This window comes from Peromyscus leucopus, chromosome 2 (assembly GCF_004664715.2).
Source record: "Peromyscus leucopus breed LL Stock chromosome 2, UCI_PerLeu_2.1, whole genome shotgun sequence".
Taxonomy (NCBI): domain Eukaryota; kingdom Metazoa; phylum Chordata; class Mammalia; order Rodentia; family Cricetidae; genus Peromyscus; species Peromyscus leucopus.
This window is the reverse complement of record NC_051064.1, coordinates 47,042,328-47,056,143: the sequence shown is the minus strand read 5'-3', so window position 1 is coordinate 47,056,143 and position 13,816 is coordinate 47,042,328. Positions and strand designations below refer to the sequence as shown.

The 13,816-nt window shown below is 37.3% G+C and overlaps 1 protein-coding gene across 1 annotated transcript in view; it reads left to right on the top strand.

The window, feature by feature from the left end:
* Znf292 (zinc finger protein 292) overlaps nucleotides 1–13,816 on the top strand; it is an 82,899-nt gene that overhangs the window by 57,596 nt on the left and 11,487 nt on the right. Inside the window, exons 5-7 of the mRNA XM_028878504.2 lie at nucleotides 1,939–2,141; nucleotides 7,315–7,451; nucleotides 9,997–10,138. Coding sequence (XP_028734337.1) covers nucleotides 1,939–2,141; nucleotides 7,315–7,451; nucleotides 9,997–10,138 — 482 coding nt within the window. The remainder of the gene's footprint in view (nucleotides 1–1,938; nucleotides 2,142–7,314; nucleotides 7,452–9,996; nucleotides 10,139–13,816) is intronic.

Below are 13,816 nucleotides of genomic sequence, written 5' to 3'. Positions count from 1 at the left end.
TGTTCAGAAGCATATTTATTGATTATACACAAAGCTTGTGTTTGGGGTACAAGTTCCTCATAACCACAGCCCCTTTGATCTATTCTATGTCTTCTCTGAAGGAAATCACCACACCCTCAACCTTTAGTTCTTATTGTGTGTGCACTGTTTGCAGTACCCAGTAATTCAAGACCTCTAAGTGTGCCTGGACAGTCTTGTGACCAAAGTCATGCAATGACTGGAAGACCCCTTCAGAAAAACAAGTATAAATCATAGAAAACAGGTGTCTACTATGATTTCTTCAAGGTCTAGTACCTTCAGCAAACACTTAATGCATTCTACTGTTACCCTAGATACAGAGACAGCCGTTACATTCTAATGTATACCCTAGATCCTATGACTGCTAGATTCTCATTGCATACATCTTCCAGGAATTCATAGTTAGAGAAAATAGTGTTTCATCTACGGAACATTTCAGTTGTTTGTTCCTAGAAGTTTCCTAAAGGCTTCAAGCTAGCCTAGCCTTCAAGAAATAAATGTTTAAACATGATTTTTATTCAGGTACAGAAAACTTAGGAAAGTGTTTAAATTCATAGTTGTTGCCCAATTTTAATGCTTTAGTCCCACCACTCAGGAGGCAGAGGCAGGTGGATCTCTGTGAGTTCGTGGCCAGCCTGGTCTAAAAGTGAGTTCCAGGACAGCCAGTTCTACACAGAGAAACCCTGTCTTGAAAAAACAAACCAACAAAAACAACAACAACAACAAAAAAAAAAACCCGTACGTGTTAAAACATGCATTCTCCTTCACAAATACATTGACTTTGTGTTGTTGAGAACCCAAAGAGCACAGGATTGAACAGAATAGGAAAAATTGTACATAGTGTTTTAGCCATATACTGAAATAGATAAAATCACAAATGCATTGAAGGGATTTGTCCTTTGGCAGACCTTGTCCATTTCGTACTATTTTTTGTGCATATTTTTATTTATTTTAAAACATGTTAAAAAGACAAACTTCCCCATTGTAAAAGAGTAAATACATTGTCAACGTTGAACCAAGTATTAGTTGAATTTCTTATTCTAAGATTGTCCGAGTACCCTTTATTATTACCCAGATAATTGTGTTGTGCTCTGGGTTGTTTAAGAATAAGTGCATTGGGAATAGTAATTTATTGTAATTTTAAAAGATTTTGATGCATAAATATTTGTGTAATCAAGTTTATTCAAGCTAGGTGTGGTGGTACACACCTTTAATCTAGAGACAGAAGCAGGAGGATTTCTTTGAGTTCAAGGCCAGCCTGGTTTACATAGTAAGTTCCAAACCTGCCAGGTCTATATAGTGAGATCCTGTCTCCCAATACCTCACTCCCCCTTCCCCTGAACCCTGCAAAAAAAACAAAACATCAACAACAAAATGGTGCTTTAAGAATAAAAACATTCGCTGTACCTCTAAAAGTTGGCAAGCCTGAGGTGGTGGTGGTGCCCCACCCCACACCTTTTATCCTAGTACTTGAGAGTCGCTGGCAGGCGTGTCTCTGTGAATTTGAGGCCAGTCTGGTCTGTAGAACTAGTTCCCAGACAGCAAAGGTACACGAAGAAACCCTGCCTCAAAAACAAACAAAAAGTTGGCAAGCCTTAAATGGCATCACATGCCTGTAACCATAACATTTGGGAGACAGAGACAGGCAGGTCACAAGTTTAAAGCCATCCTGGGCTACAGAGAGAGTTGAGGATAGCCTTGATATAGATCAAGACCCTATTTCAGGGGGTTGGGTGGGCAGTATGAGCTCCTCTTAGTCATAAAAAGTCAAGTATGGTGTGATATCCTTACTGACAGTAGTAGAAAATTGCCAAAAGGGAAAAGTTTTAGTTTCTGTGGGGTTTTTTAATTGCTTCTAAATATTTGTATTACAGATGAATTACCAAATGTTAATAATTTATTGTGTCTTGTTTTTTTAAGTGAATGAATTTTTAGCTTTTGAGGGTCCCATCTTGTTGGATATGAGAATTAAACATCTAATCAAAACAAATCAGTTAAGTCAAGCAACTGCTCTAGCAAAGCTGTGTTCTGAGCATCCAGAGATTGGTACAAAAGGGAGTTTTAAGCAAACTTACCTTGTCTGTCTTTGCACATCATCACCAAATGAAAAGCTAATCGAAGAGGTAAGTATATTTTTTGTTAGTAATTGTTAAGTGGATAAATTATTTTTTAACTAGATTTAGATTAGAATGTTTTGGACTTCCTGCTTGTAAATAATGGAGCACTTATGTCTGTCTTACAGTATGGTATGCTTCTGGGTAAGGGCAATTGAATCTCAGCTGCTTTCATATTCATATGTGATAGATTGGACCTTCTGATTTAAATAATGTGGATAGTTTGTGTTGACTAAATTAAAGGAAATATGATGGTGTCTTATTAGTGTCATGGCAAGTTTTTAGTAGTATTTATGCCATAACTTCATTTTTATTTGACATTAGGATAACTAAGAACATTTTTAGCTGACTTATTTAACAAGAAAAGCAATCCTAGGTAGAAGTTATATAAATTATCTCTGTAGATGTAGACTATATGTAAATAAACATGCAATGTTGTATAATAAAATATACCACTCAAAAACTAAATGTTTAGTGTAAATGTGTATTTTTTTTATAAAATTCTATTTTAACTTCATTTGGTATGAAGTGCAGAATTTGCACAAAAATCAGGAAGTATAATTGTTACTAAAAGGGAATTCTGCATTTTTGTTTACTTGATTTTATAATTAAAAGTTGAAATAGCATTTTGTGTTTAAAGAATTTAGATAGAGTAATAGTGTATTGAACTGTAAGTGTATATTACTGTAGTACTGTATGATCACTGTTTTCAAGTGTCTTACATCTCTCCTGTATAAGAGCAGTAAAAAGAAAAAGGAATTGCTGAGGTCAGGCCTGCCAAAATTCTGGCATAGATGGGGCAGATTATCTTCAGGCTCCTCCCCTTACTAAGGAGTTATTAGCAGTATGTAGTTGCAGAAAGGGGGATGGGGTGGAAGGGCAGTGCTAATCAAATTCCCACACACCAGAGAATGGCCTCACGCTCATACACACATGGGCAGCAGTCACTGGACTCGGATTTGTTTGTTTTTAAGATTGAGGAATTAGAGAAGGGAGATGAGGATCATCATGATCATATTTCATTGTATACTGATAGGAAATTCTCAAGACTTAAGGAACTTTTTATGGACTTATATGTCAAAGGACTTAATATGTTAAAGGAAACGCTGAAATACAAGATGAAGAGCACAATTATCAAACATATCCTATGTACAGTACCTAGAAGACAGAGAAGCCTGTAATTTGAGTTCAGAACATGATTACTTTAGAGGTGAATGCCTGTGTGAGGGTAGAGATTGTCTGATGTCTATGTGCTTTTTCTCGTGAATGAAAATTAAGATAGATGATGAATAAGGTTCATGGATATAGTGAAAATATTAGAAAAATTAGGAAGAGTGGTTCCAGCCAGTTTCTAAGCTGAATGAAGTAAAACATAGGCTCCCAGTCTTGGACATTATTCTGTTAGTTTAGACATTGTCTAATCTATAACTATTTCTCTTTACTGTTTTTTTTTTTTTTTATTTTCCCAGACAGTTTGCATTTTTCAATTGCCATGTATGAGAGCAAATTTAAAACTGAAGCTTTCTTATTAGTTGAAAATGACAACTGACAAGTATAAAAATTTCATATAATAGCCTTTGAAATATGGGTGGCGTTAAATGTACCCTGTGTTTTCTATACAGTGGGTAGGAGGGGTGGCCAGCAAACGAGGTGTGTGGTCCTTGCACTAAAGAGGCCTCCTAATGGAGAGCTGTCTAAGGATGCAGTTATTCGATTACCGTGGAAGGTGAATACTGAGTTTGTTTCTAGATCTTTAAATAACCAGATCTTGAAATCCTCATCCTATTCTTTTTTGGTGTAATTATCTAGAGTTAAGTAGCAGCTGCCTCTTCTGGGACATACTCCAGAAGATCCCTGGGGATCTTAGGGATCTCTGATGTTGGGCAGTGATACTCTTCTCCTTTTCATTTATTAAGCAGGTAGAATTAACTGTTTTGATTTTTTTTTCTTGTTCTTAAGCATGGTTCATTAAGATCTCTGTGTCCTCCACCCAAGGAAAAATGTCAGTCATAGTGATTAAGTTTCAGGGTCTCTGTATATAGAGATATTCTTGTTAAACACTGTTTTCTGAAAAATAGATTGCTGCTTTTTTTTTTTTTTTTTTTTTTTTTGATTTTTCGAGACGGTTTCTCTGTGTAGCTTTGCGCCTTTCCTGGGACTCACTTGGTAGCCCAGGCTGGCCTCGAACTCACAGAGATCCGCCTGCCTCTGCCTCTGCCTCTGAGTGCTGGGATTAAAGGCGTATGCCACCACCACGCGGCAATAGGTTGCTTTTGTAATATTTATATTAGAAACATATTTGAAGTTTCAAATATTTGTCCATGTGAGGAAAATGTTTTAAAATTGATTAGTCAGCCAGGCCCATTATTTCTGCTACAAGGAAAAAGTAATCAAGTCACCTGCACATTGAAACTTTACAAGAGATACTATCCCCACTTAGGGATTGTGTTCACAAATATATTCTATTCTCCACTTCACATACAGACTTTTCGTTCGTTTTTTCTTTTCTTTTGCTTGGCATAAGATTTGAATTTTAAAAGCATGCTCCTTAGAGACTATGGGGATAGAATTAATTAAGAGTCACTGGATTGATAGTCCTGAGGAAATTCTTGTCCGTGTGCGTCACTGAGGCATGAGATTAACTATTTCCTAATAGTAATATCACTGTTCCTGGTGCATGTCAGACTTAGTGGGGCTATAAGAAAGGGATGTTCATCTGTCTTCTCTTGAACTGATGAGCTTTTCATGGATTCTTGGCATAGATAGTAGAAAAAGTTGGCAGCGTTAGTTTACATCCAGTTTGTAGTTGATTTTATCTTTAGAATGAACACATAAGGTTTCTTTGTTTGCTTGTTTATGCCCATGCCCTCACCCTCTTGTTTTCTCTCTACTCACCATTTTCCACGTCAGATTCTCCGGGTAGGAGAGTGTAGGTGAAGGTCAGTTGTATAAGATGTGAAAAGAAATTTTGTGTTCAGATTTGAATCCCAAATCCAATATCTCATTGTATATATGAAAATAATTTTAAAAATCTGAAAGGTAATGCATATCTGGTTCCAAGCAATTTTGGTTTAAGTGACACTTAGCCAGCCTTGGTAGTATCTCTTCAGCAAGCTCTTGTGTCGATTATCCATGCTAATTCTGAAGAAGCTGGCCCCAATAAAGAGTTTGCTCATGTTATTGTTATTAACATGTTATGAAAAGTTTTAAAAAACCTTGCAGTTTATCTAACTGATACTTGTCATCATGAATGCATATTAAAATGCTCATTTAAAATTCCCAAAGCTCTTGTAAAAGATAATGAGATAAAATGACAAGAGGGGAGGTCTTTGATGGCAGTCAGACAGTTTGTTTTGATTTGTGGGTCTACTTCACAAATGACATCACTTCTTATCTATAAAATGTTACTCTTCCTGTCTAGTGCTAAAATTATAATTAGGATACATGAAATGTCAGACATTGTGTTTAACTTATTGTAGATATTTTAAAATATTGATTGTATAGATATATATCTTTTAGTCCCTTTTTTTCTTGGACTGTAAATAGGGTCACTTACAGATAAAGATTTGTTACAGTGTGTCTGATACAGGAGTAGTACATGAGCACTCAGTGTGCTGGGGTACCCAGAGGTGGTCCACAGACTCACAGTCCTGACTCATCATCCCTAGGGGATTCCATGTGTTTAGGCTTTAGTCAAACCCAGCTACTAATCCCATACTTCCTTAAAAGATTGCTTAGTGATTAAGAGCACTTAGTGCTTTTATAAAGGACCTGGGTTTGGTTCCCAGCCCATAGCATAGTTTACAACCATCTATAACTCCAGTTCCAAGGAATTGGCTTATCCCTCTTCTGGTCTCCTCTGACACCAGGCACACATATGGTACACGTAAGTACATGCAGGCACTCATACATACACAGAACAAAAATAAAACCTTCTTCAAGGTCTTTAAAAAATAAACTGTTACTAAATCACAAGAATGGAAATTATGTTTGTTCTATTTTTGATTTGTAACCCGGCCTGGCCTAGAACTTCTGATCTTCCTGCCCTCTGCCTCCCGTGATCTATCAGCAAGCCCCACTATGTTCAGCCTCTTATTTGTGTTTCCGTGCCCAATTTCATATAATGAAACCTCTCAAATGGATTGTCACACAGCCTTCATCCTGATCATTGATCAGCCTTAAAGTCACACATCATTGTCCTCCATTTAAACACAGCACATTACACATTACCTTTTGCTTACTTTGTATTTGATGACGTGTGAGAGAGATTATCAACAAGAGAGAGAAACACAGCTCTGTGGTATGAGGATGCTAATGATCTTCATTAGACTTCAGGTCTTTTTCCATCTCATTTATACTACAAGGAATTAAATCTTTCTATCCTGTGAAACAGAGATGATAGATAATGTTTGTTGTAGCAAATTTTAGCCGTCATTGGTTAATTCTGTTTTTTATATATGTATATATATGTCATGTATATAAATATATAAAAACTAAGATGGTATATTTTTTAAGTAAGCTATAGGTTAAATGATTCAGGTTGCCTTTAGAGTATATGAATTTCTAGAAAAGCTTTGAAATGGAATAAGTTTATATGAAAAGCAGAATAGTAGATCTGTGAGCTTATTTTTAAAGTGATATAGATATATACAATGTTGTGCATTATTTCTTCCCTTAAGATGAGTAGACATTTAGTTTGTTAATCAATAGCCAATACATTCTCCATCTTCTCTGCCTGTCTTCTGGTTCTAAGAGTAGTTTAAATCAGTGAGTCCAAGGGGAGTAGTAAAAGGGAAGGATCTAATTGAATGGATAAAGGATGTTTATGATTAACACTAGCTATTTACTGAATAGTCATACTTTCCTGAACATAGTTGGTATCCTGTGTTTCTTAATATTCTTTCAGAATACTCTATTAACTTTTATTAGTTAAAAAGAAAGGATTTTTTTTAAAAAACTAGCCAAGTCTTTATCTCAATTATAATTTGATAGTATAAAAGTTAATAACATTTACTGATGAAAATTGGTGTTATCAAATAAAAAATTAACTATGTTCCTTTCTCTCTCGCTCTCTCTCTTTAGATAGATAGATAGATAGATAGATAGATAGATAGATAGATAGATAGATAGATAGATATCCTAAAGTCATTTCATGGCCTGTTTCTGTTTCCTTTGTCTGTAGATTTCGGAAGTTGATTGCAAAGATGCACTAGAAATGATCTGTAATTTAGAGTCTGAGGGTGATGAGAAGAGCGCCCTTGTTTTATGTACTGCTTTTCTTTCACGGCAGCTCCAGCAAGGAGACATGTACTGCGCTTGGTGAGTCGCTTGTCCTTTTTGACTACAAAAGCAAAGGTCAGGTGGGGTGGTGCACGCCTTTAATCCCATCACTCTTGAGGGCAGAGGCAACCTGATCTCTGAGTTCCAGGCCAGCCAAGGCCACATAGTGAGACCCTGTCTAAAAAAAGAAACAAAAACAATTAAAAGAATACAAAGTAGATTTTAAAAATTCATATAATCTAGAAGCTTTTAAAGACCTTTTTCTCTTGCCCAGACAAAAAGTGTATTTTCAGGTATTACAGTCTGTGCAAACTGATTATCAAATAGTTCATACTTTAGTTTTAGAAACTCTTTGTGTTAAGGACAACACAATTAAAAAGGTTTACTTTATCAGAAACTACTAAATTCATTTTCAGCTTACTTTTACCAACCTGAGATTCTATTATATATTTTTTTCATCTGCATATTATCTATCTTGAGTCACTTAGCACTAAAATATGGAAATGTAGTTTACTTCATAGCTGGGGAGGTCATTCCTCTTTGCTATCTTGGTGTTCTCCTTTGGTGCATGCTTTCTGATCTGACACATTCCCAAAACTTGTTACAATATCCCTTTGGGAGGCTGCGGCTTACTTATATTAGCTCCTGTTAACTTAAAAAACTTGATTCCAGATTTAGATTAGTGTTCTCTGAGACTCACTATTGTTTATACTCAATAGCATTATTGGTCTTTAAAGAAAACTTGGCTAGCCGGGCGGTGGTGGCGCACGCCTTTAATCCCAGCACTCGGGAGGCAGAGCCAGGTGGATCTCTGTGAGTTCGAGGCCAGCCTGGGCTACCAAGTGAGTTCCAGGAAAGGCGCAAAGCTACACAGAGAAACCCTGTCTCGAAAAAGAAAAAAAAAAAAAAAAAAAAAAGAAAACTTGGCTAATAGCCTTCTGGCATTTAAGAGTATTTGCTAGGCACTTACATGGCCTGTGGATGAATAGAGAATAGGCAGCTAAATAAATGGCTTCGTAATCAAATACATGCAAGTTCATAGTTACTAGGCTTTTCTAAGCAGTTGATTCTTGTTGTGAATAAAGTTAAATCTTTAATACAGAGGAGATTGCTCTAAAAGTCATGGATGACTACAGTGTGTTTATCAAGGATAAGCAGATTTTTGGGGGCATAAGATAATTCGAAAGTCAGTGATAAGTAGTGAATCATTGTGACATTAGTTTAAAAAGACATCAAATTGAATTTTATATGATACACAGATCTGAAGGGCAACATGAAAAACTTTGTTTAAAAAATTGTTTCAAATGCACAGTTGGCAGTTATTTAGAAAATGCATAGAGAGGACAACACAACAGCAGGAAGAAGAATTGCAGAGCTTAGACAAGCATTAGAAAGCCAGTGAGTAATCCATCTAGGAAGCTGTACGGGCTTCCTTATGTGTATGGCATGAAGTGATAGAAATGTAAAAGAAACATAGTTACCAGTTTCGAGTATAGTAAAAAATTGGGGATGGGGGGTGACTTTGGGTCAGTGGTAAAGATGTATTCAATAGAAAGATGGTGAATGGGAATAATGGCAGACACCATTTTCATCCACAGTCCCCCATTGCGTAGAGATAGGATGCATCCTGGAATGGTTGGTTTGAAGTAACTTGTCATTGAGAAGGCTGCAGTGGTGCACCTCACTAAGATGATTAATGGATGGATCCAGTCAAACTGTATGTGGCTGCTGTTGAAATACTGTTACTGGATTCATGACTCTACCAAGGTTCAGGCCTTAGAAGAATCAAAATAAATGAGGCTTAGAAAGAACTAGAAAAGTGAATGTGGCCAAATTTTACAGGCAGATCTTTAGGTCCTCAATAGATGTTAAAATCCAGCAAGTGAGCAGTTATGTGAGCAGTGAAGAGGACAGAATTTTAAGGAGCTGGATACTGAACAAAACAATAGCAAAAGCTAGTATTGAGGAGAACACTTGCTGAAAATGTTGATACAGGGCAAAGTAAATGAAGGGTGGAAGAGAAATTGATACAGAGAGCACATTTATCATTTTATTTTCTGTGAAAACGTTACTACATTTAGATAAGCTTAAATTTTAATAATAACAACCTTATGGATAGATTTTAATTTAGAAGATACGTGCTTTATAGGGTTACAGTGTAAGTTTCTATCACTTACTGAGGTGCACCTCTAATCCTAGACGAGTATGTTTTAGTCCTTATGCCTTGTTAGGTATTATGCATACACTTTGTATTTTTATATTACATAGTTAAAAGTCCAAATGTGACTCAAAGGTTATCATTGTATAACTTTTTTAAGTGTTAGGTGTTTTTTTACTAAAAGAATTCTACTCTGAGATTGAAAAATACTATCAACAAAGTAAGAAACCGTATTTGATTTTTATTTGGTCTTCAGAAATTCAGGGTGTAGACTTATCTTGTATTTAGGCATAGTTCTACTCATAGAATTAAAATCTAAAGTCAGTTTTAATTTCACATGTAATGACTGGACTAGCATACTCCATGGTTATTCCATGGTTATTGTATTACTCCTGCTTATCCTTCAAACTTTTCTTTTTTTTAAAGGGAACTCACTCTATTTTGGAGTAAACTACAACAAAGGGTAGAACCATCAATACAAGTGTACCTTGAGAGGTGTCGTCAACTTTCTTTATTAACGAAGACTGTATATCACATTTTCTTCCTGATTAAAGTTATTAATTCAGAGGTAAGAATAATCACGGTATCTTCCCTTATTTAAAGATATAAGTCATCTTTAGTAAGATCTCAGCTTTTGTTATTTTAACACTTCCTTTAGTGATTTTTTTTTTCTTTTAACTGCATTGGGCCTTGATTTTTCTTATTAATCCTTTGAACTATTTGATTCAGAGAAAACTTAAGTGCTTGGGTCCAGCCTCTGCTAGGGCTCAGGTCCTGAGGCAGGGAAGGGGCATTGGTGCAAGGAAAAATTCTGACCACCTAGTGGATTGCACTCAAGTGGACCCCAAATAGCTCGAGCTGTCTTTGTTTAGACTTAAGAGTTTTTCTTACCACAGTTACATGAACATCTTTCTTATTGTCTCCTATTTTTGACTTCTAAGAAATACATCATATTTTAAAGAATACATCGTAATCATTATGAAAGCCCCCATTGTTCCCCTTTAAGCTTCCCCACATACACCTTCCCACCCCCTGCATAACCTTATTCTAGACACAGAGTTCAGCATTTTGCAGGCTGAACTAAATACAGAGACAGACACACCCTGCTCTCACAGCCCTTATGTCAGCTGGCCGTTACTTGCGGTTGCAAAGTTAAAAAGTATTAGACATGGGCACAATGCTTTAAGGACAACAATATTCAAACCCAGACAATTCTTTCATGTCTGCAAAATAGGCTTTTATACAGTTCCCCTCTCTGTAAGAGGGTCCCATGTCTCAATCTCTCTGTAAAAGGCAGACTTTGATAAGGCACTCTTTCCCATCTTACTATATCATACTTCTTCCACCAATATAAGCTCCTGTGTATGGCAAAGATGAATCTATCCATCTCATATTTTACATTGCATTTCCCCCCATCGGCTCATACTAGATCCTGTCATTGACTCTATATGCTTGGTGTCCAGAGAACTTACTCTGAACAGTTGGCACTATGTCTGTACCTGAGGCTTTTTCCCTATTCTGTGTTTGCTTGCCTTACTCTCCACTCCAGAACTGTGAGACAGGGTTAATGTTCCAAGTGTTGTTTTCTTGTATATACCTAACTGCCCCAGTTGAGTCAGAAAAGTTCCCAGAATTAGGAGTTGTACTTAGTAATTCCAGATAAGAGATTAGAGAAACATAAGTCCCCTGATGAAACTTAGGAGAAAATATTTGAGAAAAAACAGAATTTCCTGGGGAAATTACAGCTATTACATGTGTGACTGACAAAACTAAAAACTGCCCAAAGAATTACCAATAAAAGGAGAGAGAAAAGAGCCTGCAAGCTGCACCAATTTTGCCAATTCCTATGCTGTCCCACGGTCCTTGCCAAGTGAGAGTCATTTCCACAAGTGTCTTTTTTTTTTTTTTAAAGATTTATTTATTTATTTATTATGTATATAGGAGAGGGTGCCAGATCTCATTTCAGATGGTTGTGAGCCACCATGTGGGTGCTGGGAATTGAACTCAGGACCTCTGGAAGAGCAGTTGGTGCTCTTAACCTCTGAGCCATCTCTCCAGGCCCTCCACAAGTGTCTTACCCCGAGGAAACCCGTTGGACAGGTAGTCATGTGCTGATCCAAGACCAGGCTGCACAGCTCCCCACATGAAAAGTTCATTGACAACAGAAGACCTTCTCCCATCTGTGTGTTATTTGCCATGTTTGTTCTTTAGTGTTCCACTTCTTTGGTAGTTTGGGTGTATGGAAGTTTAGAAAGTGTGAAAAGGATAGGAAATTATTCTGCTGCTGACAGTAGATCTAAAAACAACCTTCTACCATAAAACAGTCACCAATGCTTGATAAAATAAAACTACTCATCATTGAGTTTACACAAACATTAAGAAAGTATCCCTCCCCTCCTAGAATTCAGCATAAAAACTATACCTACTAAGTGTAGCAAAAAGCTTGAACTGGGGCTAGGCTATAGATGAGTCAGAAGAGTGTTTGCCCTAGCATTCAGTGAGCCCTGGGTTTGATCCCCAGCACCACATAGACCAGAAGTGGGAGTGCACACATACAGTCCCAGTTCAAACTTATCCATGGCTCCATAGTTCAGTACCAGCTTATGTAGCTAGAGTTTTCCTGCCTTGCCCACAGTCAGGACAAATCTTTGTCACCCGCCAGTCCCACAGCCGCTCAGACCCAACCAAGTAAACACAGAGACTTATATTGCATACAAACTGTATGGCCGTGGCAGGTTTCTTGTTAACTGTTCTTATAGCTTAAATTAATCCATTTCCATAAATCTATACCTTGCCACGTGGCTGGTGGCTTACCGGCATCTTCACGTGCTGCTGGTCATGGCGGCGGCTGCAGTGTCTCTCCGCGTCAGCCTTCCACTTCCCAGAATTCTCCTCTCTCCTTGTCCCACCTACTTCCTGCCTGGCCACTGGCCAACCAGTGTTTTATTTATTGACCAATCAGAGCAATTTGACATACAGACCGTCCCACAGCAAGCTTAGGTCTGATATGTGAGATCCTGTGTCAGGGAGAAGGAGAGGGAGGAGTGGGTGAGAGATGAAGAAAAACAAACGCTTGAACTGATTGGTATATGGTATAATGCTACTTGAAATAACCACGTAATTCAGATTTGCATATCCATCTAGAGACCAGAGATAGCTCTATGGAGATCAGATGAAGTATTGAGCCCTCTCAAATTAGGGAGTTAGATCTGAATTCTTCCCTCCTGCGCCCACCACAACTCTGGAACCTGTGAAGTGCCATTATTTCATTGAGAAACAGACTAGAAAAATATAACACTGATGGATGATAGAGAGCTTCAGATAATGCTCAGCTGGATTCTGGGTCAAAAGAGGTGAGTCTTTCCCTAAGAAATTATAACCATAAGTCTATTTAACACATATTTGGTGCTATATAGTTTAGAAATCCCCATGCCAAGTAATGTTTAAGAGGTGAGAAACCTGAACTGTGCCATAGATACAGAACTGCTTTGAAGGGACATGTCAGTACAAGATTCTTATAAAAAGCTCTGGTTAGGGTGAGTTCATCATCAAGACTTACAAATTATGTGACTGCCTTTTGTGAGAACATGTTAGCAGGCAGAAGGATAGAATTAAACAAGCAAGCATAAAAACTATGAATTGCATATAAAGGCATGAATGAAAAAAATCTGAAATAATTTCATCATAGTAGGATTGGGGCTGGAGGTACAGCTCTGAGATTAAAAGCACGTACTGTTCTTGTGGATGACCTGAGTTGAGTTCCCAGCACCCATATAAGGCAGATCACAATCACCTAACTCCACTTCCAGCAATGCAGTGCCTCTAGTTTCTACTGGTACCTGCAACTCATGTGCACAGACACACAATTTATAAAAATAGTAAAATTAACAGGGGCATAGAGAGATGACTCAGTGGTTACAAGCACCAGCTGATCTTTGATATGATTCCCAGCACCCAACTGGCAGCTTACAACTATCTGTAAATCTAGGCTTAGGGGCACTGATGTCCTCTTCTGACAACCAAAACACCAGGAGTGTAATAGTGTGTGTGTGTGTGTGTGTGTGTGTGTGTGTGTGTGTGTGTGTGTGTACACATACGTATGTATGTATTTAAACACTATCAGAAAGAATGACCGAATTGATTTGTCTAGTATGAATAATGTAAGTGTGAATAAATCTATAAAAAACAAAAATACACAAAATAATAAAGCATGAATGACACTGTTTGTCTTAGTTTGAGGTTCTAT